This window comes from Dryas octopetala, chromosome 9 (genome assembly GCF_963921425.1).
Source record: "Dryas octopetala chromosome 9, drDryOcto1.1, whole genome shotgun sequence".
NCBI lineage: Eukaryota > Viridiplantae > Streptophyta > Magnoliopsida > Rosales > Rosaceae > Dryas > Dryas octopetala.
In genome coordinates, this window is record NC_141374.1 from 15145766 (window position 1) to 15167527 (window position 21762).

The window sequence follows — 21762 nt, forward strand, 5'->3', positions numbered from 1 at the left end:
TTTTATAGGGAGGCTACGGTTACGGGTACACGTCATCATTGGGGGTTTGGGACCTTTGGGTATATTAACGATAGGGGCGTCCACGTGGCGTTCGCGCTAAAGCCCACCCCTACTGTTGTGCCCTGTCTTTTGCTTCCACCCGGCTCCGCTACACCCGGTTTAGGGTTTTGGCTGGGCTGTCATGAGGAATTACTGAACTACCACTAGTTTTGTCCTTTTGTCCTAATATTTTATCCCAGATTTTTATTGATGACTTTTTATGCTAGCAAATAGCAATGGAATGTTTTTGCATTCATTTAATTTTGTGTTTGTAAATTTTAGAGCATACTTAACCCTTTATTTGAAAAGAGATTAGATTTGGAATATAGTTAATTAGGAGTGAATTGAGGATTGAAATGTTTGGGATAATGAAGTGTCTAATGCTCCATTAATGTTGATAGAAGAATTACCATAGTAGTATATAGTCAATTAAATTTAAGAAACTCAACAAGTCGGTGTGAATAGTTGTCTTAGTTGAGTGACAAAAAAAAAAAAAGTTGTCTTAGTTGCGTTGCTTGAAATTCCACCAAATTTTTTGACAATCAACCTTATAGTGTTCATGTTTCTAAATGAAGCAACTCGACTTCCATGAACTTCAAGAGTGAAAAAGTGGTAAATTCTAAGTTCAAATTCTATCATTTGTAAAGAAAAAAGTATTGAGCTTTTATTGAACTGAATTAAGAACAAGTTTAACGAGCTTAAAGTAGGTAGGAGAGCATTAGCAAAAAGGTAAACCGGAGCTAATATAGAATAACCATAAAGTTGTTGATGATGAAGAGTGCACGTGGCCAATATTCAGACAAGGAAAGTGGCAGAGGAGGGAGTTGTTGGCGTATGAGAGCCATGGTTGCTCTGCTACTACGGGGCAGTGTTAGAATTAGAACCGACATGATAGTTTGACAACTTTGATAGGGGAGATAGGCCTGAACAAAACGCAGCGTATACAGGTATCTCTTAAAACTTTGTTTAAACGGTGCGCTTGGGTTTCGGCAATGGCAGACAGAAATGGGCAACGGCCCGCCTCACTTTTGGTCTACAATGGTAAAAGCCCAATTTAGTCTCTTCAAAACTTTTTTAAAAACGAAAAATAGAATGTTAAATGTAGCAGATTGATACCACATCTCTAATATAAATGAAACTCACATGAGAAAAATATATAAAAAATATAGTACAAAAAAATTTATCCTACCACATAAATTGCGAATAACTAAGAAACTCTCAAACCATATTGGCCTTCCTCATAGAACAAAGAGTCAGCAATGGACCAACAAACTGAACTTTTGCAATAATAACACTATGCAAATTACATCATATATGAAAGAACAAATGGCAATTACTGGTCATTGATAATACCTTCTAATGTCTCCCTTCACTAACTAGAAAACTGTCTTTTTGTTCTATAAGTTGAGAGTAGCAAACTGGCATCCACTTCTCCCTAATACAGTTGTGTATAAATTTGATCATTTTTGTATAAATCAAACCATGTTAGGCCTCTGTGGAAGCAGAAGATTATAGAACTTTTCATGTAAGAAGAAACTCTTTCCCTTGCTATCAACAGCCTTTTTCCACCCACACCATCCACCGTTTACAATTTTCTTGAGTTCATCATTGCCTGTGTAGTGAGGATCGAGTATTAGAAACGCACAATCTCCACTTGCTTCATTGTAATCAACTCCCAAGAGGGTATATGCAAGAACTCCACCACCTGCATTCATATACCAAATCATAAGAGAAGTTCTTTCCTTTATATGGGAAGAAGAGAAGTTTCCATTATTATTATAATCATTATTGTTTCTTTACAATTTGCACGCAATCTTTAATCAAGAGAAGCATCAAAGTCATGGCAGATAAAAAGAAACGAAAATAAGAGGAATCATATGTCGTCTTGCCAACCAATCATAATAGGAGTTCCTTGATTCTCAAAGTGCAAGGCCAGCTCACGACATTTTTCGGGAAGCTCAGCTCCAGATCTGACATTTATGACTTTGCAACTAACCTGTTCAATAACAGAAAGTACTCCTGTTAAACTCCAGTGCATTTTATTTGAGAAATATTAGTAAACTTCATTGATCATACTTACACCCAATAATTTGTCCAGAACAAAGCTCAACTCAATGGCACCGATCCATTCACGTGACCCAATGAAAGAAGGATCCTTATCACCAATCTCTACAAGTGACTGCTGTATTTCCCTAATATCAATTGGCTTGTTAGATCAAATCATATGGCACTGATAATTAGCACCAAAAAAGAGAGAAAGTAAGAAGGAAAAGAGGAAAGATTATATGATGTTAACAGGTCAAACAAAAGGGTTTTTAATGTTGTGAATTTCCTTTTAGATTCATAATAACTATCTTAATAAAGCAGGGAGTCACAAATTCAATACTGTAATAACTTCAACATACATTAATTATCAAAACCAATCTTTAAACACAGTGGTCACTAGTCATGACGATTTCAAATATCTAATACCTGAGGTCCAACTATCAAGAAAGAATTCAGAAAGAATTAAATACAAAGTATATCATATACTCTAACAAAGTCTACATGGTCATTTCATACCTATGTGATGGAACTTCTACCGACGCATAGTGTTGGAGCCTGAACCATGAAATGATGGTTTGCAGAGAACGGTAAGCACAACCCCATCCCTAGCAAGGAAACAAATTAACACTTAGGAGAACTGCAACTGCTAATAATCATTATTATAAACACATTTCATTTCTGACAACTCTCCAGGCAATGACTGAGAAGTTGACAAAAACAAAGAAAGCAATTCAACGTTGACATCATGCAGAGAGACGGTCCTCTAGAGATACGCAAAAGTTCACAATAGAAAAACTAAACACAAGAATCCCAAAAGTGAGAATCTGAACTTTAATCCCATCAGAAGGCAGCGATGGGCACTCCTAGAGAAAACTTAATTGACAGCTTTAGTTCAATTCATTACGAAATTGAATCAGGTGACAGCTTAACATGTATTCTCAACAAGATAATGTAGCTACTTGGTATAGGAGATTGTCCATTACCGAATCATTAAATCCATCTTGTAGATAATGGTAGTATTCATAAGAGCCTTGCACCAGAGACATAGTGCCCCCTGAAACTGCATAAAGACATCATGGTTCCAATTAAAATTCCACTAAAAGGAAGCAGGGAAAAAGGATAAACAAAGAACAAGAGCAGCCACCAACCCCCACTGCTTGAAATCCCAATGTGTACATCTTTGAGCAAAGTAGTACCTGATATTACCATAAAAATGTGCCAACATAGTTAATACCAAAAAAAAAGGGAAAAAAGTGAAGAAAAAAAAAAATCTTTCTGGAGAGGGGATATGGGGACAATAAACGCCTTGCACAGACTACTGGAGTTGCCTAATTAATGAAAAATGTTTACCCTTCCGTGTTGGGTCACTCCTTATGCCATCCTTCGTTGTAGATAAATCCAGAGCATTAGCAATTCTTAAAAGGGGACGATCGAAAGGTAAACCCAGCCTTAAATGTAAGGATTTCCTAACTTCAACTGCAGAAAGCAAACACAAGACTAATAAAAGACTAACCCATGACCAAATTACATGGGATAAATGTATAATCTGAGTTTTAAATTCTCTGCTTAAAAATCATAGTTTTGACAATAGAAAGAAATAACCTCTCAAAAGCTCAGCAATGAAGCCAAACATCTCAGTAATTAGGTTTGTATACATATTACTTGAAGGGAAAGCAGAATACCTTAATCTTAGTTAACATAGCTGAACCAAAATTAAACTATTTACATGTATTTAGGATCCTGACAACCATGTAATGCAGACATCCAGTGAGGTGCCGCTTGAAAATATTCTACCCTTTTCCATTTAAAAGTAGTACTTTTTCAATAAAAAGATTGTGCCCTGAAGGAAGAAAAATTCAACTTTACCACTGCCTACCTTGCTTCATTTCTGTTTCCCCGTAGTTGAGTTCATAAACAACAGTAATTGGATGCAAAACCCCAGGAGGATTGAAGTGATAGGGATGTAGCTGCAAACACAATAAACCAAATAGTAACTTGAAGAATTTTCTATTTTTTATTTTTAAAAGGAAGGAAATGGGAACAGTAGTTTATAACCATATTATTACACAACAAAAGAGGTTGGGCAATTCTAATGTGTGCACATATGTAGTCCATAATAATATGAATAAATGTGAGAACTAGCACACTGTGAAAGGTAATATATGTGTTAAAGGTTCACGAACCAACAATTGGCCTTAAACCACATGATATACTTGTGTTTCTGAGTGTTGGGGTTTAAGTAGTAGTCAGATGGGTAGAAACGTCAAGAAACAGATATGATATCATACAAGAAATAGTTTGCCTTACCTGAGGATGTTGCGCTAAGAGGTTGGGCAGGACTGTATTTCCCACTAAATTAAACTGATCAACTAACCCTGGGATAATTAACTTTGAAACTGCATACATCAGTGGGAGACCCTTGGCTGCATAGCAGAGCACTTCGAGCTTAAAATCGACAACCAAAATTCTGGCCTCTTCCAAAGCTGAAACCACATGTTTTAGATTCCATTAAACTAAGTAGAGGTATCATCTCCACTACGAAAGCTTTGAACTCGGAAATAATATAACATCATTTAATTAAGATTGACAGCATTACCTGGAAAATATTCTGCCACAGGTGCAGTAGATTTTTGAGATTTATCTGAACTATTAAGCAGAACACTTACTTGGATTCTATCTGCATGCTAAGAAAGAAAGCTATTCAAAAATTGAATTCCCATATTCACTCTTATTGCTGAAAGAATATAAAAACAAACTACCCGAATAAAAATTTTGAAGATGTCACATAAGCAAATTGCATGTCCCAACAAATCTCTTACACTTTTTTTCTTACCTCAGCAGAATACACCAATGAGCTCTTTTTACTTTCCAAACAGAAGTGTGAACAAGATAAAAACTTTGTATCAGTCTCTTGGGCACTTTCACCCAAAAGTTTGACATTTGAGAGATCTGTGTCAAAATCCAAATCTGCACCGCGAAGGATGACAGGTTGAGGTACTTCGGCAGGAGTTTTGCCTAATGTTTCTACCATGTATGCAACCTTTGGGTCTTTGAACTTGGCAACAACTGCTTCGGTTGCACACCGGAATATCTTTTCTGAATCTGATATAATAGTACATTGAGGCCTCAATATAAACATATACACTTACATGTGTAGTAATTATATAAATTCTGTGAATCTACCCTCTACTGCATGCATTTAAGCATTTAACCATCAAAAAAGCCATTGCAGACTGAACTTTTAGATTTATATAAAGGTTACTTCAGCAACCACATCATGCACTCATTTTAGTGAGTAAAAGCTCCTGTATTGAACTTCCCACTTCTGCTCTGAACCATCAGTAGCTCATATAGAAGCCAATAAAATCGCACAAGCAAGCATAACAAGCTATAAACCATGAACCACCACAATTGCACAATCATATTTCCAAATGCAAATTACGCAATTGTACAAAAATGTACCACCGAAACAACTTACCAGACGGCTTGTTTACTGGATAATAGATCGGCAACTTAATCGGAAGCTCACATCGGAGCAGACAACCCCTCTCCCAAACATACTTCTCAGGATGATCTTCATACAATACACCAACACCTTCAAAGCTAGTCAAACTCTCGGATTTCGACGCGAAAATCTGAATGTCGCCGCCATTAAAATCTGCAACAGCTCCAATTAATTTTCGATCATCCGATTTTTCTTTTTCGCCGCAGAGAAGCTTCCGTAAGCTTCTCGCCGCAGCAATCGCCTCGCCGGCATGCTTTTTGGCATTGGAATTTGCAACAGTTAGTGCTCCGATCACATCAAATCCTTTCAGTAGTAGCGTCCGAAGCTCATCTACTCAGGTTACGGAAACGAATTACAATTTGAGATAAACGATGTTCGAGAAACACGATATTATTGAATCTGTTTGTTTGCCATCTCGGAAAATCGGTACCTGATTCTCTGTTGAAGTCGGGAGAGTTGGAACCATCGGTGTGGATGCATTTGAGGGTGGAGACGATGGTGAGTGGCGGGAAGAATGGGGAGCCTATCAGCCATTGGAGGCCTGGTTCGTTCTTGTAAAGGACGAGCTTAGGACACAGAACTCGAACGACGCTTGTATTCTCCTTCTCCATTCACTGGCTCAGAGCTTTGCCAAGCATTCAAGCAGAGCTGCTCTAATCAGTTTCAACTTTCAACGCTCATTTTATGGGTTTATGGGCCTAGGATGTGAACTATTAATGGAACTTGGGCCATTGGGCCCAAATGATTGTTTACTTTCTCATCCTTGGATCTGTACTGCATTTTGACATTTTCCTTCATTTCTTATTTCTTTGACATTATCATTTTTACCCCTTTTTTTTGTCGAATTATTATTTGAACTCTGATGTTAACGTTATATCATCGATTAACTATTGGTCTATTAATATTACTCTTCGGGAATCAGAATAAGAAAAAATTGGAATCACTTTGCTCCTATTAATTACACTTCGTGGAAGTGTAGTTTATGAGAGAGAGTCGAAATGAATTTCGAGCACAAAGTGAGATACAGAGTATAATTCAAGGACGCATGCATAACTAAGCCTCTTCTTTTTACACTAATATTTGAATTCAAAATTGGTTCCTATCAGTTGCTAAAAATCAAAGGAGGCACAGTAATAAAATCACAAAAACCAAAGCTTGCTATATAGGTTATAATGTTATATGGAATGGAACCCTGAATCTGGGTCCCGAAATCATGTATAATATTAATGGCAATGTCTTGCAATATACATACAAAAACGAGCAAGGTATGAATTTCTTTGAAGCTCCTCTGCAGCCATCATAAAATACTGTTATTTGTTAGGCACTACTTTGCAGCATGACTACTTAGCAGTTGCACAGGGAAGAACCCACCCAACTAGGTGTGAATTTTGTCGTTGATGCCTCGACTGCCAAGCCTGCAGGATTTACACACCTGATTTAGTCAGAGCTTCACATAGATGTTAGATTTAAAAAGCAAGCTGCTTGCAAGCAATTTATTTTTATAAGCATTCAAGATATGGTCCAAAGCTCTAACAAAAAATCAATTCATAAAATAGGCAGATAAACTTAAGTCCTTACTCATAATTTGCATAAGCGCATGCGTATATAATCCACGAATTAGGACACACAAATAGACTATAAAAAAAAAAAAGAAATTTATACCCCAAGCTTCAAGAAGCAGCATGCCACTCAGGCCATTACAGACTATTATTATTATTTTTGGATACAATAATTATTATTGCTTCTTGGTTTTTGGTTCTATTTCTTTCATTTCCTCTATCCGTTTTCCAATTCTCAATACTATTTAAGTAACTTCTGAGACATTCCCATACATATTTGGTATAGCTACCTTTCCTAGGGGAAGCGTGGGGGTTCTCCAACAAAGCACACCCGAATTTTCCTTCAACCTGCAATTGAGACATCAGGAAAGTCAATTGCCTCAGAAAGCACAGGAGAAGTAGCGTTCTTACTTCTTAATCAAACATGCGCATTGAAGCTTCAACATTATCAATTTCAGGACACATAGGAGAAATAAAGTTCTTAACATGTTATAATGAAACAGTTGTAAGTTCAAGTCTGTATATATTTACATTGTAGCAAAAAAGAGGATATGGACAATTCATACTGCATGTGCACATCCAAAATGCCAACAAACAGAAAGAAGATTACAACACTTACCCATTCTCATCTTTACAGTGGTCAGTGTTGTTATTAGAGCCACTGCAGAAAACATATGAATCATTTCCCAAGAGACATGTTTCAAAAGATGTCCTGCTTGGGACAGACAATGCAAGCTTGTTCTGTAGTTTGGTGCAACAGGTCATCTGAGAACCATCTGAGGAACGCAACTTCTTTTGAAGCCTCATGCTTCGAGGAAAACAGTTTGGTTGATGTTCAGGTTCTTGAAAAGATAAAACCTGGCATTCATGGTTGCATCCCCCTTCCTTCAAAGAATCAACCATTAACCCAGGAGCCTTTGGTGTCTCATCTTCAAATGATTTGCGGGATGAGGCAGTCCTTGTGCTGAGTACATTTCCTTCTCTATTTCTCAATGTACTAACCACCACCATTCTGTCACAGCAGTTATGTGGCATTTGAGAACCACAATCAGAGGAATGAGGTAAAATAGGTCTCTCACTTATCATAGGCTTTTCAGATGTGTAATCAGAATAGTCTGAAACACTTCCACGTTCAGTACATGATTGTAACTTCTGCTGCATTCTGCGGGAACAACTGAACAACCTGAAAGATGGCTTCTTCATTTTTGCATACTTTGAATCAGAATCAAAAGGTACAAGATTGATCCTGATCTCCACATTACAACCAAATAGAGATTGAAGTGAACTTGCAATGATTTTCCATGACTTCTCAGCCTTAGATACATAATCAGGATGGCAGAATTCCAATTCAGCTATTGCAAGACCTAAAATTGACCATTACTCAGTTAATACGCATGAGTGTAAATCCCATCTATAATAGAACAGTCTGCATGTATGGAAATTCCTCTAACAAATGCAAAACAGACTATACAGTAGTTGATGCAGATTATCTTGGTTTTTTTTCTGCCATGATTTTTTTTATATTTTTGTCTTAAGTGGTTTCACCATAATTGCAGGAACGATGACAAATTACTAGATGGATGTACCTTGGTTAACAAACAAAGAAGACAATTTTCCTTGTTTCTTCAGAAAATTCTTGAGTGAATTGGATTGGCATAAATCTGTAGCTCTCTTCCATATGGATTCCAACTTTCCATCACTATCCTTCTGCATTCCCAACTTGGCATTGCATGTACAAGTGACACGGTTCTTGAAGCTCTCCCCTGTGGATGAAGTACCACAAAAAAAGTCATCTGCACCCAAACAGAAACAAACTTTGATATCTAAGTTTCACCAAACTAAACTACTTGAATTTTAAGGGAAAAGAAAAAAGGTATGCATGACTAGAATCAAAATAGAAAATTATTCATCACAGTCAGCTAATGTAATTATTCTCACCTCTATCTTGCGTATTTCCCAAACACAACTTTTTCTCATTTGCATTCAAGGAAGAAGACTCCATAGAACTTAGCTGCAGCAGAGCTACAGTAAGCCATGTTGTTTGACTCTTGGACACCCTTAATTGCTTCTCAGTTTCAGAGAATATTTTCAATGCATGACTCAATTTCTGCAAGTCCCCTTCAGCTGTGACACGTAAGATTGCAACAACAGCACCAGAGTATAAGAATTTCATTGTAAGATGACACAGAGGATTAAAGAAATGAACTGCAGGCACCATGCATACTTACAGCTATGCCTACTAGAAAACTTTTTTCGGACTTCAGAATCACCTTCCTGGCATTTACCAGCAAGAATGTCCATAATAAGATTTGCCAGCTGTGATATAAGCTGCATGGGATCAATCCTTGATCTCATCAACTCCCTGGCCCTTATTACTGTATTAGAAGTGTCAGATGACAATGCCAGATCTAGCAAATCGAGCAATTCATCATCAGAAACAACTCCAATCTGCAGAAAAATAAAAGGAATAAATACTGGATAACTACAGGTGCGCTATATATAAAATAAATTAATGAGTAAATAATAACTCACAAGCTCATATGCCAGGGCCATTGTGATTTTTTTACCAAGCAAACTTAGCTGATCAAGCATCATCTCTGCATCCCTAAGTGAACCATTTGATTTGGAAGCAATGAAGTCTAAAGCAACCTGATCAAAGTCAAGACCCTCTTCCGCACAGATTTTTCCTAATCTGCTTGCAATATCAGCATCCTTAATCTTCGGAAAGTGATATTTTTGGGACCGTGACACTGCACTTCGTGGCAGTTTATCCAGATCAGGAGTGATCATCACAAAGACAACATGTTGGGAAAGGTTATCGATGCTATTCAAAAGAGTCGCCCATGTTTCCCCACGCAACAAGTGGCACTCATCAATAATGAAAACCTTAAAACGTGAGGAAACTGGAGGTATAACTGCATTTTTAATAAGGGCTCTAACCCTGTCTGCCCGATTGATTCTCACAGAATCCACTTCCTTGATGTCCCTGCTCCTTCCAGAAAAGAACAAAAGACATTCACGGCAGAGACCACATGGCCTATGCTCCTCAAGTGAAAGACAATTTAGTGCTGCAGCAAAGATCCTTGAGGCAGATGTCTTTCCAGTACCACCCGGACCATAGAAAAGATAGAATGAGGTTATTCTTCCTCTAGAGATAGCACCCAAAAGAGACCTCGCAACTACATTCTGTCCCACTAATTCATTAAAATATTTTGGCCTGAATTTCTGACTCAGACTCCTAGGAGTTTGAGGTTGTGGACTAGTTTCATTACCAATGTGTTTCAAGCTTCTCTGCTCATAATGTGCAACTTCATCTACATTCTTGTAAAACAAAGGATGGTCGTCTACATCAAAAGAAAGGTCAGCTTCTCTGAATGTTGGGGTTTTTGACCAGCAGCAGCTGATCCCACAACCACGATGATTACGATCTACAGCATCACCCTCTTCGTTTGGAAATAAAGATGTACTATGGCTTGAAAGAGCATCACTTGCTGAGGGGCATGGACTGCCCAATTGACTAGTGACATCACCACCTGCCACAGACGGTTTTACATGATTTTTGCGTTGTGATTTTTGTTTTGATGCGATCTGATCTACCCTTTCTTCTTGTGATGACCTGACAGTTTCTTCATAATCCACATCCTCCAAAGGATTGCTGATAGGCATGAAGCATGTCAAGGCCAAGCCTTTGTCCCTATGACTGCTGCAATATCTATCACTGAATGATTTATTTCCATAAACCTCTTCCTTATTTGATCTAGAAAAATCAAATTCTTCAGCCTGTTTGCTCTCACTAGGACTCCCTGTGCTTCCAACCCACTCTGCATTCTCATGCAAGATCAACCTAGATTTTCCTAAACCACAAGTTAGTTCAAAATCATCTAAGCAATCCTCTCTTTGTCCGTGCAAACCCAAATTCTTTGGTCTCAGAAAACGATGTTTATCAAAGCCACCTTCTTGGAAAGTATTCATGAAATGCATAGAAATCTCATTACTCGAATTTGTATCCCAATTTTCATTCTCAACCGGAGTGGAGAATTTGCTCATAGAAATAGTTGAAGGATCCCTTAGAGACCTCACCCTCCTCAGTGCCACAAGCGTTTTCGAGATAGGAATATCAACAGAATGCCGCCGCCCATCCATAGTTTTCCCGAACCAAAAAAGATAATAATAATCAACTACAATAACTCAAAGAAACGTCAGAATTCACACTGCAAATTCAAGTTTCAGGACCCCAAAAAGCCGTGCATTCTCAACCTGAAAGAGACAAGGCAGTAACAAAAACATTAAAAGGATCACAGGAGAAAACCTCTCTGTCAAAAATAGGCAAAGAATAGTGGTGGCTTTAATCTTCCAGAGAACCCAAGACCACAAAACTGGAAAGGAACAAAATTCTCAAAAACAAAATAATCCAGTCAAAAATTGAAAACTAGTGTTGGGTTCAGTCACTCACAGCCTGAAAGACCAATAACAGTCTGAATACTCTGATTTCTCCTCAATGGCATTTCAGCATTGCCATTTTAGGGATAATGAAAAACAAAACTTGAGCATTTGCAGAAGTATGGAACAATGTAGAACCTTTTTGTTACAGAATAACATCATGGAATTCATAAAAAGCAATTTCTTCTCACCTCAGGATAATAAAAACAAGAACCCACAAAGTCGTTCCCAAGAAATAAAGAATCAAAACTCACCCACATGCAGGAAACAACTCAACAAGCATTACTGATTACTACAATCCAGCAATACCATTCACATTTGTCTAAAACACCATCATACAGCTCAACACCACAGTCTAGAATCTAGATAGAGAAAATAGTCAAAGAGAGAATCTAGAATTCAAAAATCAAACAGTAAAAAATACTAAAAATAATCAAATGCAAACAAAACAACGCGAAACGACAAAGTCGATGAAGCCCAAAGTCCAAACCTTCGGAATAGAAATATTCCAAACCCCTTCGAAGTTGACGAAATTTCAAATGGGTAGCGTAGAAAGAGGAATAGAATAAAAACCCTAACCCTAAAACAGAGGTGGTCTTGGTGGTTGAGCTCCGTGGTCGAAGTGGTAGAGAGAAGCATAGGTAGGGGAGGAAGATAGATAGAGTGAAGTATCGGTCAGTGGCAAAGTAGTAAATGCAATAAATGCGAGGGGTGGTTAGACACGCCATTGCTTGTGAGAGCGAGCGACCGAGCCGACGTGTACAGTACAGAGAAGACACAGCTAAATTTGGTCAGAAATTCTCTGTTGGTTGGCAGAGCTCTATGTACAGAGTGTCTCGGATTCTGAGCCTCAGGGGTGTTTTGGACCTTTCGCAAGCTGCGACTCGGCGGTTTCAGTTAGTTTGCCCCGGGAAAAAGCTGTGTACTGTATCTATCTATCGTTTGGTTTAGTTGGGTGTCTTGGCCCACGCGCATGAGTGACGCGTGTTGGGGAAATTTTAAACTCCTTCGCTGGCCTGTTTGTATACCGAGAAACCAGAGGAAAGGTCAAACGAAGTTAAATTATTTGTGACCGTATAGTAAATTAAGCGTTAGAGTAAGAGTTAATTACACTTACACTCCCTGGAGTTTATCTTCTTTTTATATACACCCTTGAGGTTTATCGTCTTTTCACATACACCCCTTGGAGTTTCAATAATTACACATACACCCCATGAGGTTTTAAAACTGTTACATATAACCCCCTATAAGAAAATAAATAAATAAAATAATATTTGTATTCAGGTTATACTTTACACCTTGAATAATCTTATTAGGTTATTTAATCCCTTAGCATGCTTTTTTGCATAATTTCTCATCATTTTCGTCTCACTATAGGGGATTATATGTAACAGTTTTAAAACCTCAGGGGGTGTATGTGTAATTATTGAAACCTTAGGGGGTGTATGTAAAAAGACAATAAACTTCAGAGGGTGTAAGTGTAATTAACTCATCAGAGTAATGTATTATTATTCTACTGGGGCATCTATTCCCAAAATATTATACTATTCAATTCATCAACAAATTCAGAGAATATAACTATTTGGATCAAAATTACATTATATACCACATTTTCAATGACAGTATATTAGGAAATTTCAAATAAGGTATCATTACATAGTGGGTGCTTACTTATTGTGAAATAAAAGAAGCTCTTTAGTGGGTCATTAATCATTATGAACAATAAAATTATGAGACTCGCACTGATAAATTATTTAAGATTTAAAATTAGGTTTTCTAACACTATTTTTTTATTATAAAGGTGGAATTCACCCTATCCACATGAGTCTCACATTTATTATAAATACAATATACAATGTAATATCAAAATATGGTACTTTCATGTTAATAATTTCAAGATAATTCTAAATCTTAAACATATTCTCTGGTGTCGGGTTTAAATGCGAGATAATATGAGATGTGTGCGAGCTTTTGATATACAAATCACTAATTAGTCGTGTTAAACGGGTTGACATGAACACCATTATACCCAACACTAGCTTTGCTCACCCCTAAAATTTTTTAAAGAACTCCATTTTGTTGCTGTTGGGAGCTGCCCATAAGAAGGACAATCACTATAACTTGTTGAAATTCCTAGTGATGAAGACTGAAGAGCAATCAACAATCTGCATCTACTGTCATTGTTTTCTGGTGGGAACTGGGAAGAGCTTGGAACCTTTAGAGTACCCTGTCAAGTAGTACTTGCAGAAAAAGCACATGCACTTCATTTTATAGCTTCACTGTCGAAGTAGAACTGGTATCTATGCACTGCGGCTGTTAAATAACGTGTGCAAAATGCTTCGGAAAAACAGTGACTTGTCATGGTGACATTACCAAAAACCCACATTAATTCTTTTGCAAAAGCACTTGGGAAAAAAGTGAAGACCAGACTTACTTCATTGCATTGCATATTTACGAGACGTATATGACTTTAAGCTTATAGGTCAAAGAAGTAAAAAGCTTAACGCACTTCTGACATGACTGAGACTCCAATTGGCTCATTGAGACATAACCTGTGGCGCAGACTCTACAGAGTGGCAGAGATATATAATAGAGGGTTGGTGTCCATAGTTAGTATTGGTATTTATGAATCCATAATAATGCTCAATGATGCTACATTGCAAATTGCCACTACGTGGAGTTCTAGTGTTGTACATTGGACTGGGCCATTGTCGGCCCAACGAAAATGTTCAGTTGTCCACTACAAGTCTCTGCCTTTGCCGAACAAACTCAAAATTTGGGCTGGGCTACATCATAACTGTTTTGGCAAGAAAGAGGCCCAAGGCCAGACCATGTTTATATTTTTTGGTTAAATGGGGGACCGAAGCCCAACAAGAACAACTACACAAAAGGATTAATTAACATCAACAATACGAGGCATTAAGATCTCAACTAAATCATCAAGCAACACATACTGAACAAAAGGAAAAACTATTATGTATAACTATAATGTAGTCGCGTTGAGTAACTAATTCATGTGTTATAATATGAGTGAACGACTAGTTTATACTTCTATGGCATATTTACTAATCCGTAATCGGATTATGAGGAATTGAATTGAGGAAGAATTAGATTGAGGAGTTAGAATATAGATTCTCATTGAAGTTGTTTACTAAACTATATGAAATCAGAGTAGAAATGATACTTATTCCATATAAGTCATTTACTAATTCACTTGAATCGGAATTAAAACTAATTTGATTACTAAAATGCCCTTGTTCTAAATAAATTGAACGGGCTAAAGTGAATGAGCAAACTTGAAAATTGTATAAATAATGTGAGGGTATAAAAGAAAAAAAAAATGGACTCCAGATGAGTTGTTTCTCCAGCAATCAGAATACCACACCCACCCAAGAATCCAATTTCTCCAAAATAAAAAGTTGAATTTCTAATAACATATTGGTTCACTTGTGTTTTTATTCTCATATGGTTAATAAATACATGAGTAATCCGTAATTAGAATCCAACTTTTTATTTTGATTTCGATTATGGATTAGTAAACATGTCATTATGGTATAATAATAATAAAATCTACCCATATTATACCTAATAGATTAGTTATATTACATAACGGTGTTACGATTATACATAATAATTTCTCAAACAAAATAAAAAGGATATAAAAAATTACACATCCCAAATTAAGACTGTGACTGAAGTTTGCAAGGTTGTCAACAATAGACCATATCTATGTTCAGGAAGAAAATTTGAAAAAATTATTTAAACCATCTTTATTATTGAGGCGGAACTCACTACATAAATAAATTTCTATCTTTATTAGAAATATAATATACAATAATACAAGATAGTTAGTTGAGAATTGAGATAGTTGGAGTGGTTGACAAAAATTTGGCATGACAAGAAAAAAAAAAAAAGTACTTGCAAGCCCCAAAAAATGGATGAATTTAAAATGAGGAAAACTGGAAAAGGGAAGAGGAGACATGTGAGTAGTGTCATGGTCTCAAGGGGATTGTCTTGAACGTCGGCAACATAGTCTTTGAGAGTCACAGCGATTGGTGAAGGTTGAGGTCCATCCAGCAGCATTGACTTTGAGAGATGAGATGTGGCGAGGTGCTCCAGGACTTCACATTCCTCGCCAATTCCCCGGGATTCCAATTCCTGCTTTTCCAACTTATACACCACCAAATATTCTATTTTTTATTTACTCTCGAAAAAAAATAAATCTATTTTATTTATTTTTCTTATATCAATTTGTCCGTGCATGGAAAGCCTTTTCCTTTTGGATTCTTTTTTCACAAGAAAAATAAAATAATAAAATATATCTTGATTTGACTCATCAGAAATTAATTTGCATGGGAGTTGAAACCTACATTTAGGTAAAAGCAATAACAACGTTTGTGTTGTGTGGCCATCTATAATTACACATTCAAGTTCATTCAAGAAGATTTCAGGTTTTTAGTTGAATCCTTCAGGTTTGAAACACAGAGTCGGCCCCGGGATTCTCGGGTTAATCATATATATTTACAGAAATAAAGTACAAGGATGTCTTAAATATATAATCATTTTTTTAATTTTAGTATTAAGATTTATTTACATCAATTACCACCACAGCTTTACTTGCCACAACAGCTTTACTTTCCACTATTAAAGCTTGTGATCTACCTAAATTGTTATTAATAAGCACATAATATTGTATGTAGATGGAACTCTACAATTGTTCTTACTTAAATTTCTTTTAATGTAATTTTCCTCTTTAGAGTTTTATTTTCTCTTATGTTGGCATTTTTTTTCAATAAAGTTACAATAATGTTTATATCATATAACTGATTTGATTTAATTAGATCTGGACCACCTATGGTTGTGACGTTGTGTGGGTTACTAGGTTGGACAAATTTGCATCATTATTTATGTGGTTATTAATTAGTATTTAGCTTCCTTTTTAATTATTATTATTATTATTTAGTTTCTTGATCGATCCCCGACCCCATAAAAAAAGAGTACAAATATATAAAAGTGGAGGACAGAGTTTACCTATGAAAATGGCGAAAATGGTGCCGTTGCAAATCTTGGAGACACGAACAAAATTGTACAGCCTGTAAACGAGTGTCAAGCTAATCTTTTTTATTTTTTATTTTAAAAGCAATTTTGCACCTCCCCCCCCCCCCCCCCGCGGGCAATCTTTCCTCATTGTATTGTACATGTATATTTTATTCGTTGACGAGAAATTATTTTATATAACTGAAATATTGTCGATAAATTATTTTATATAACTGAAACATTGTCACATAATATTACTAATTCAACATGTCATAATATAGATAAATGTTATTAATATTATATCATATTAATATAAATATATATTTTAATAATAACTTTATAGGCTGAATTGGTTACACCACGTGATGGTGTATCAGATACACCTAATAAATTTTCATCTCGAAAATTCTCATTTATGGCCTCTCTTATAATATTCTTTCCCCTTTAATATTCCCATGATTTTCTCTTTGATATTCTTTAATTTTCGTAATTCTATATTTTTCTCCCTTTAATTTTGGCAAGGTTCCATAGAATCTTGCTTATAACAATTGTATAATTGTGGTATAATTGTGTAATTAAATGTAATGTACCAAATATATGGCAAGACATTCGTATTTGAATGAATTGTCATGATATACATACTAAATATATATATCTTTATTATTGATCAAGTAATTAAGATCGCATTTAAATATAACGTCCTAATTTAAAGTTTGACAATATAATATATGAGCAATAAATTTGTTCACCCTATTTTATATAACCAAACCTTTTCTCCACCTTTTTCTCAACTCTCAACTTTTTATTGTTACATACCAACTAGCTTTAGTGGTATTTAATTTCACAAAATTAGAGAACTCTCAAGTTTGAATCACCTATCGAATTTAGATTATTAAAAAAAGAAAAGAAAAAACTATGTTTGATACATGTATAAAATGATTGACATGAACCAATTTACATTATGCAATGTGGGTACGAATGCAATAAATAAACATAAATTGGGGCTTAAACCTTTTTTTTTTCTTTTTTCTCTTTTAGATCTAGAATGAGAATATGAGAATTCGATCTTGAACCTCACCCCACAAAGTCCACATCTTTTTTTTTTTGGACACAAAGTCCACATCAACCACACTGTTTAATGCCAAAAAACAAAGAAAAAGAATAAGGAAATGCAAGAAAATAACAGGACAATGATACAGCACGTGAGCATGACCATGGTCTTACGACAAGCTGCATGAGAGGGTGACTGCTCAAGTGCTCAGTATATCATTGCCAGTTTGCCACTAGTGCCTTTTTTCTTTTTTTAAATAGTTATTTAGAAAAATAAATAAATTTAATGGATTTGTTTTTTTTTTTGGAGGAGAAAATTTAATGGATTAGAATTTAGAAATTAGAAGAAGAATAAGAGGCTCTCTGTCTTTCTTTGTTTCTTTGTCCCAAAGCGAGAGAGAAGACAGTCACTTTTCACTTCAAAACACTCTGTCTTTCACTCGGCCAACAGAAAGTCATAAATACTTAGTAGAAACAAAGAGGAATGCCAATTTGCTTCTGATCTTCAATCCAGAGAGAGAGAGAGAGAGAATGGGTGGGGTTACTTCATCCATGGCTGCCAAGTTTGCCTTTTTCCCACCAAACCCACCATCCTACAAGGTAATCAAAGACGAAGCCACGGGACTCTTGCTATTGCACCCTCTTCCCCACCGCGAAAATGTCGACATTTTGAAGTTTCCCACGCGCCGCGGCTCGGAGATCGTGGCCGTCTATATACGCCACCCAATGGCCATTTCCACCCTTCTGTATTCTCATGGCAACGCCACTGACATCGGTCAGATGTACGAACTCTTCATCGAATTGAGCATTCACCTGCGTGTCAATCTCATGGGGTAAGTTTGTTCTCTCTACCCTTTACTCCAATTTTGAAGCTTTCGTCTGTGATTGGTTTTTCCATTATCTAGTGGGTGTGTAGATGAAATTTGGATGAATCAGCAATACCCATTTGAGAAATTTGGGGAAGTTTGCTTTCTGTGTTGATTGGAATTGTGAGTGTGACAATTTGGGTTCTAGGGAAGTTGATTTAAAAGTGTATTTTTTTGGGTAGGTTTTAGACTTTTAGTGTTAGTTCTACTATCATGAGTTGTTTACTTGCTAAACGAGGTGGACTCTGCCTCAAGATTCGAAATTGTTAATCTTGACTGAAACTAAGGAATTGGGTTAAGATGTTTTTGCTTTTTCTTCGTAGACATGTTCTTCCACATTTCAACTGTGTGATGTTATTTTTTGATTGTTTTGGGTCCTTAGTACAACCAATCCAGGTGAGGAACTGGTGATTTGATTTTAGAAATATGAATCCTCTTAATAATCATGATTTAGAAATAGGATACTTTAAAGAGTTTCGATTAACCCAATTAGTGTTTTGGCTCAACCAATCAGTTAGCAATAAGGTTGGAAATTGTATACAGAATGTTATATTGCTATTTAGAGATATCAGAAGAGGTTATTTTGCCACATTGGTTGTGTTTGTTGTCAGTTCTGGGATCCACAGTTCATCTGGAAGAGGTTTCATAAATGAATATCAGAAGTAGTTGAACCTAAATACAGGTAAATTTTTAAGTGTAATGGTTATAGCAACATGGAACTTTCAAGTAATTTTGTTTACAATTATTGTCACACCTCTTCCTTTACCATGTAGTTCTATATATATGACTTGTAGGCCATAGGTCATTTAAAGCATACATGGATACCTCACACATGGTATACATTGTTAGAACCGTTTGTTATATGTAGTATTTCTTTAATTCTAGACTCATCGTTTAAAAGTCTTCATGGTGTGAAAGGAAAAAAATGTTGTAAAGTTGCAGGATGTCTTCGGGAAGGGGGGGGGGGGGGGGACAAAAATGGACACGTGTGATTTACTGGGTCCAGTTTTTGGGAAAACTAATTTTGAAGGTGCTGACTCCAAACCAACTTTACTCTAGTAATCAGAGAGTACTCTAGTAACCAGAGAGTGTAAGGCAGGTTTAACAGGCTGAACTGATTAAATTATCCTTCCAAGTTGACTATGATTATTTGTCGGAGGAGGAAAAAAGAATTTGTTGGTTTTGTGGAGAAGACTTAAGAAGTCTCTTTTGCATCAGAAAAGGTTTTATGGTGGCAATTAAATGTGCATAGCCTTTGCATTATAAGTGCAAAGCACATTGTGGACTGGAGTGCTGAGTCACTGATGCTGGATCACCTCCCAAAGTTACATCTACTTGTCCAAAATCTATCACTTCTGATAAAGCTTGGAGACCTGCTTTTGCATCCTAAATTATGTTTGATTAGCAATTGTGTGGACACACTGTTGCAAGCCTAACACCAGCAGATATATTTTCAAGAGACATTTTATTTTGAAAATAAATACAGAAAACATTCTGAACCATATTATTTCAACGTGGGCAGGTATGATTACTCTGGCTATGGGCAGTCATCAGGCAAGGTAAGTGCAGTATGAATCATCAATTTGTTGTGATTCAAATTGTAATAGAAAGGTTTTACTGAATCCCATTTGTATACCTTTCTGCAGCCAAGCGAACATAATACATATGCAGATATTGAAGCTGCATATAAGTGTCTTGAAGAGAGGTATGGTGCTAAGCAGGAAGACATAATCCTCTATGGTCAATCTGTTGGAAGCGGTCCTACTGTTGATCTTGCTACCCGTTTGCCTCGACTAAGAGCAATTGTTCTGCATAGTCCTATATTATCAGGTTTGAGAGTCATGTATCCTGTGAAGCGCACCTACTGGTTTGATATCTATAAGGTTAGTTTCTTGATATCAATTGTTATGATGACTTTTATCCAATTACTTTATCTAGTGAATGTTGATGAATGTGTATGGGTCTGAACCTGATTTACATTAATGTGCAGAACATTGATAAAATCCCTCTAGTAAAATGTCCTGTGCTGGTAATACATGTAAGTACTCATGATTTATTATTTTTCTTTTGCTATGTAATAAAGTGATTGTGAGAATGTTACTATTTTCCGTACGTGTGGCTTTCCATTTATATTTTTAGTTTTTCATAGATGTGACTAAAGCAGAATATCATGCTAAACATGCATGAAATCTCACCCTGGAGATGCTTGGCTCCATCTGAACTCGATTATTTCAGATGACCTGACAGTTTCTTCATAATCCACATCCTCCAAAGGATTGCTGATAGGCATGAAGCATGTCAAGGCCAAGCCTTTGTCCCTATGACTGCTGCAATATCTATCACTGAATGATTTATTTCCATAAACCTCTTCCTTATTTGATCTAGAAAAATCAAATTCTTCAGCCTGTTTGCTCTCACTAGGACTCCCTGTGCTTCCAACCCACTCTGCATTCTCATGCAAGATCAACCTAGATTTTCCTAAACCACAAGTTAGTTCAAAATCATCTAAGCAATCCTCTCTTTGTCCGTGCAAACCCAAATTCTTTGGTCTCAGAAAACGATGTTTATCAAAGCCACCTTCTTGGAAAGTATTCATGAAATGCATAGAAATCTCATTACTCGAATTTGTATCCCAATTTTCATTCTCAACCGGATTGGAGAATTTGCTCATAGAAATAGTTGAAGGATCCCTTAGAGACCTAACCCTCCTCAGTGCCACAAGCGTTTTCGAGATAGGAATATCAACAGAATGCCGCCGCCCATCCATAGTTTTCCCGAACCAAAAAAGATAATAATAATCAACTACAATAACTCAAAGAAACGTCAGAATTCACACTGCAAATTCAAATTTCAGGACCCCAAAAAGCCGTGCATTCTCAACCTGAAAGAGACAAGGCAGTAACAAAAACATTAAAAGGATCACAGGAGAAAACCTCTCTGTCAAAAATAGGCAAAGAATAGTGGTGGCTTTAATCTTCCAGAGAACCCAAGACCACAAAACTGGAAAGGAACAAAATTCTCAAAAACAAAATAATCCAGTCAAAAATTGAAAACTAGTGTTGGGTTCAGTCACTCACAGCCTGAAAGACCAATAACAGTCTGAATACTCTGATTTCTCCTCAATGGCATTTCAACATTGCCATTTTAGGGATAATGAAAAACAAAACTTGAGCATTTGCAGAAGTATGGAACAATGTAGAACCTTTTTGTTACAGAATAA

At 36.4% G+C, this 21762-nt stretch overlaps 3 protein-coding genes across 6 annotated transcripts; 1 reads left to right on the forward strand and 2 right to left on the reverse strand.

The window, feature by feature from the left end:
- Positions 1–1129: 1129 nt before the first annotated feature.
- Positions 1130–6227, reverse strand: LOC147274645 (Peptidase C78, ubiquitin fold modifier-specific peptidase 1/ 2). 2 transcript variants are annotated; one of them, XM_086256769.1, is made up of 13 exons: positions 6021–6227; positions 5564–5920; positions 4919–5187; positions 4682–4769; positions 4393–4568; positions 3962–4052; positions 3436–3561; positions 3234–3281; positions 3069–3145; positions 2602–2690; positions 2120–2231; positions 1933–2035; positions 1130–1744 (listed from the first exon to the last, which is right to left on the reverse strand). In XM_086256769.1, exons 1-13 carry the CDS (start codon positions 6199–6201, stop codon positions 1515–1517), a joined length of 1947 nt encoding a protein of 648 aa, XP_086112895.1. In that variant the 5' UTR covers positions 6202–6227; the 3' UTR covers positions 1130–1514. The 2 variants fall into 2 exon arrangements, with proteins under 2 accessions (XP_086112895.1, XP_086112896.1); XM_086256770.1 differs by having other exon boundaries at positions 1569–1744; positions 1929–2035.
- A 499-nt stretch (positions 6228–6726) lies between these two features.
- LOC147274646 (AAA-type ATPase family protein) lies at positions 6727–12391 on the reverse strand. 3 transcript variants are annotated; one of them, XM_086257541.1, is made up of 8 exons: positions 12080–12391; positions 9682–11406; positions 9378–9597; positions 9088–9273; positions 8736–8942; positions 7769–8513; positions 7440–7497; positions 6727–7005 (listed from the first exon to the last, which is right to left on the reverse strand). In XM_086257541.1, the coding sequence occupies exons 2-8, from the start codon at positions 11290–11292 to the stop codon at positions 6931–6933; spliced, it is 3102 nt and encodes a 1033-aa protein (XP_086113667.1). In that variant the 5' UTR covers positions 11293–11406; positions 12080–12391; the 3' UTR covers positions 6727–6930. The 3 variants fall into 3 exon arrangements, with proteins under 3 accessions (XP_086113667.1, XP_086113668.1, XP_086113669.1); XM_086257542.1 differs by having other exon boundaries at positions 11603–12391; XM_086257543.1 differs by having other exon boundaries at positions 8736–8912; positions 9682–12391.
- A 5697-nt stretch (positions 12392–18088) lies between these two features.
- Positions 18089–20628, forward strand: LOC147274647 (uncharacterized). Its single transcript, XM_086228353.1, has 4 exons — positions 18089–18509; positions 20065–20101; positions 20189–20425; positions 20533–20628. The coding sequence occupies exons 1-4, from the start codon at positions 18208–18210 to the stop codon at positions 20626–20628; spliced, it is 672 nt and encodes a 223-aa protein (XP_086084479.1). The 5' UTR covers positions 18089–18207.
- Positions 20629–21762: the final 1134 nt, after the last annotated feature.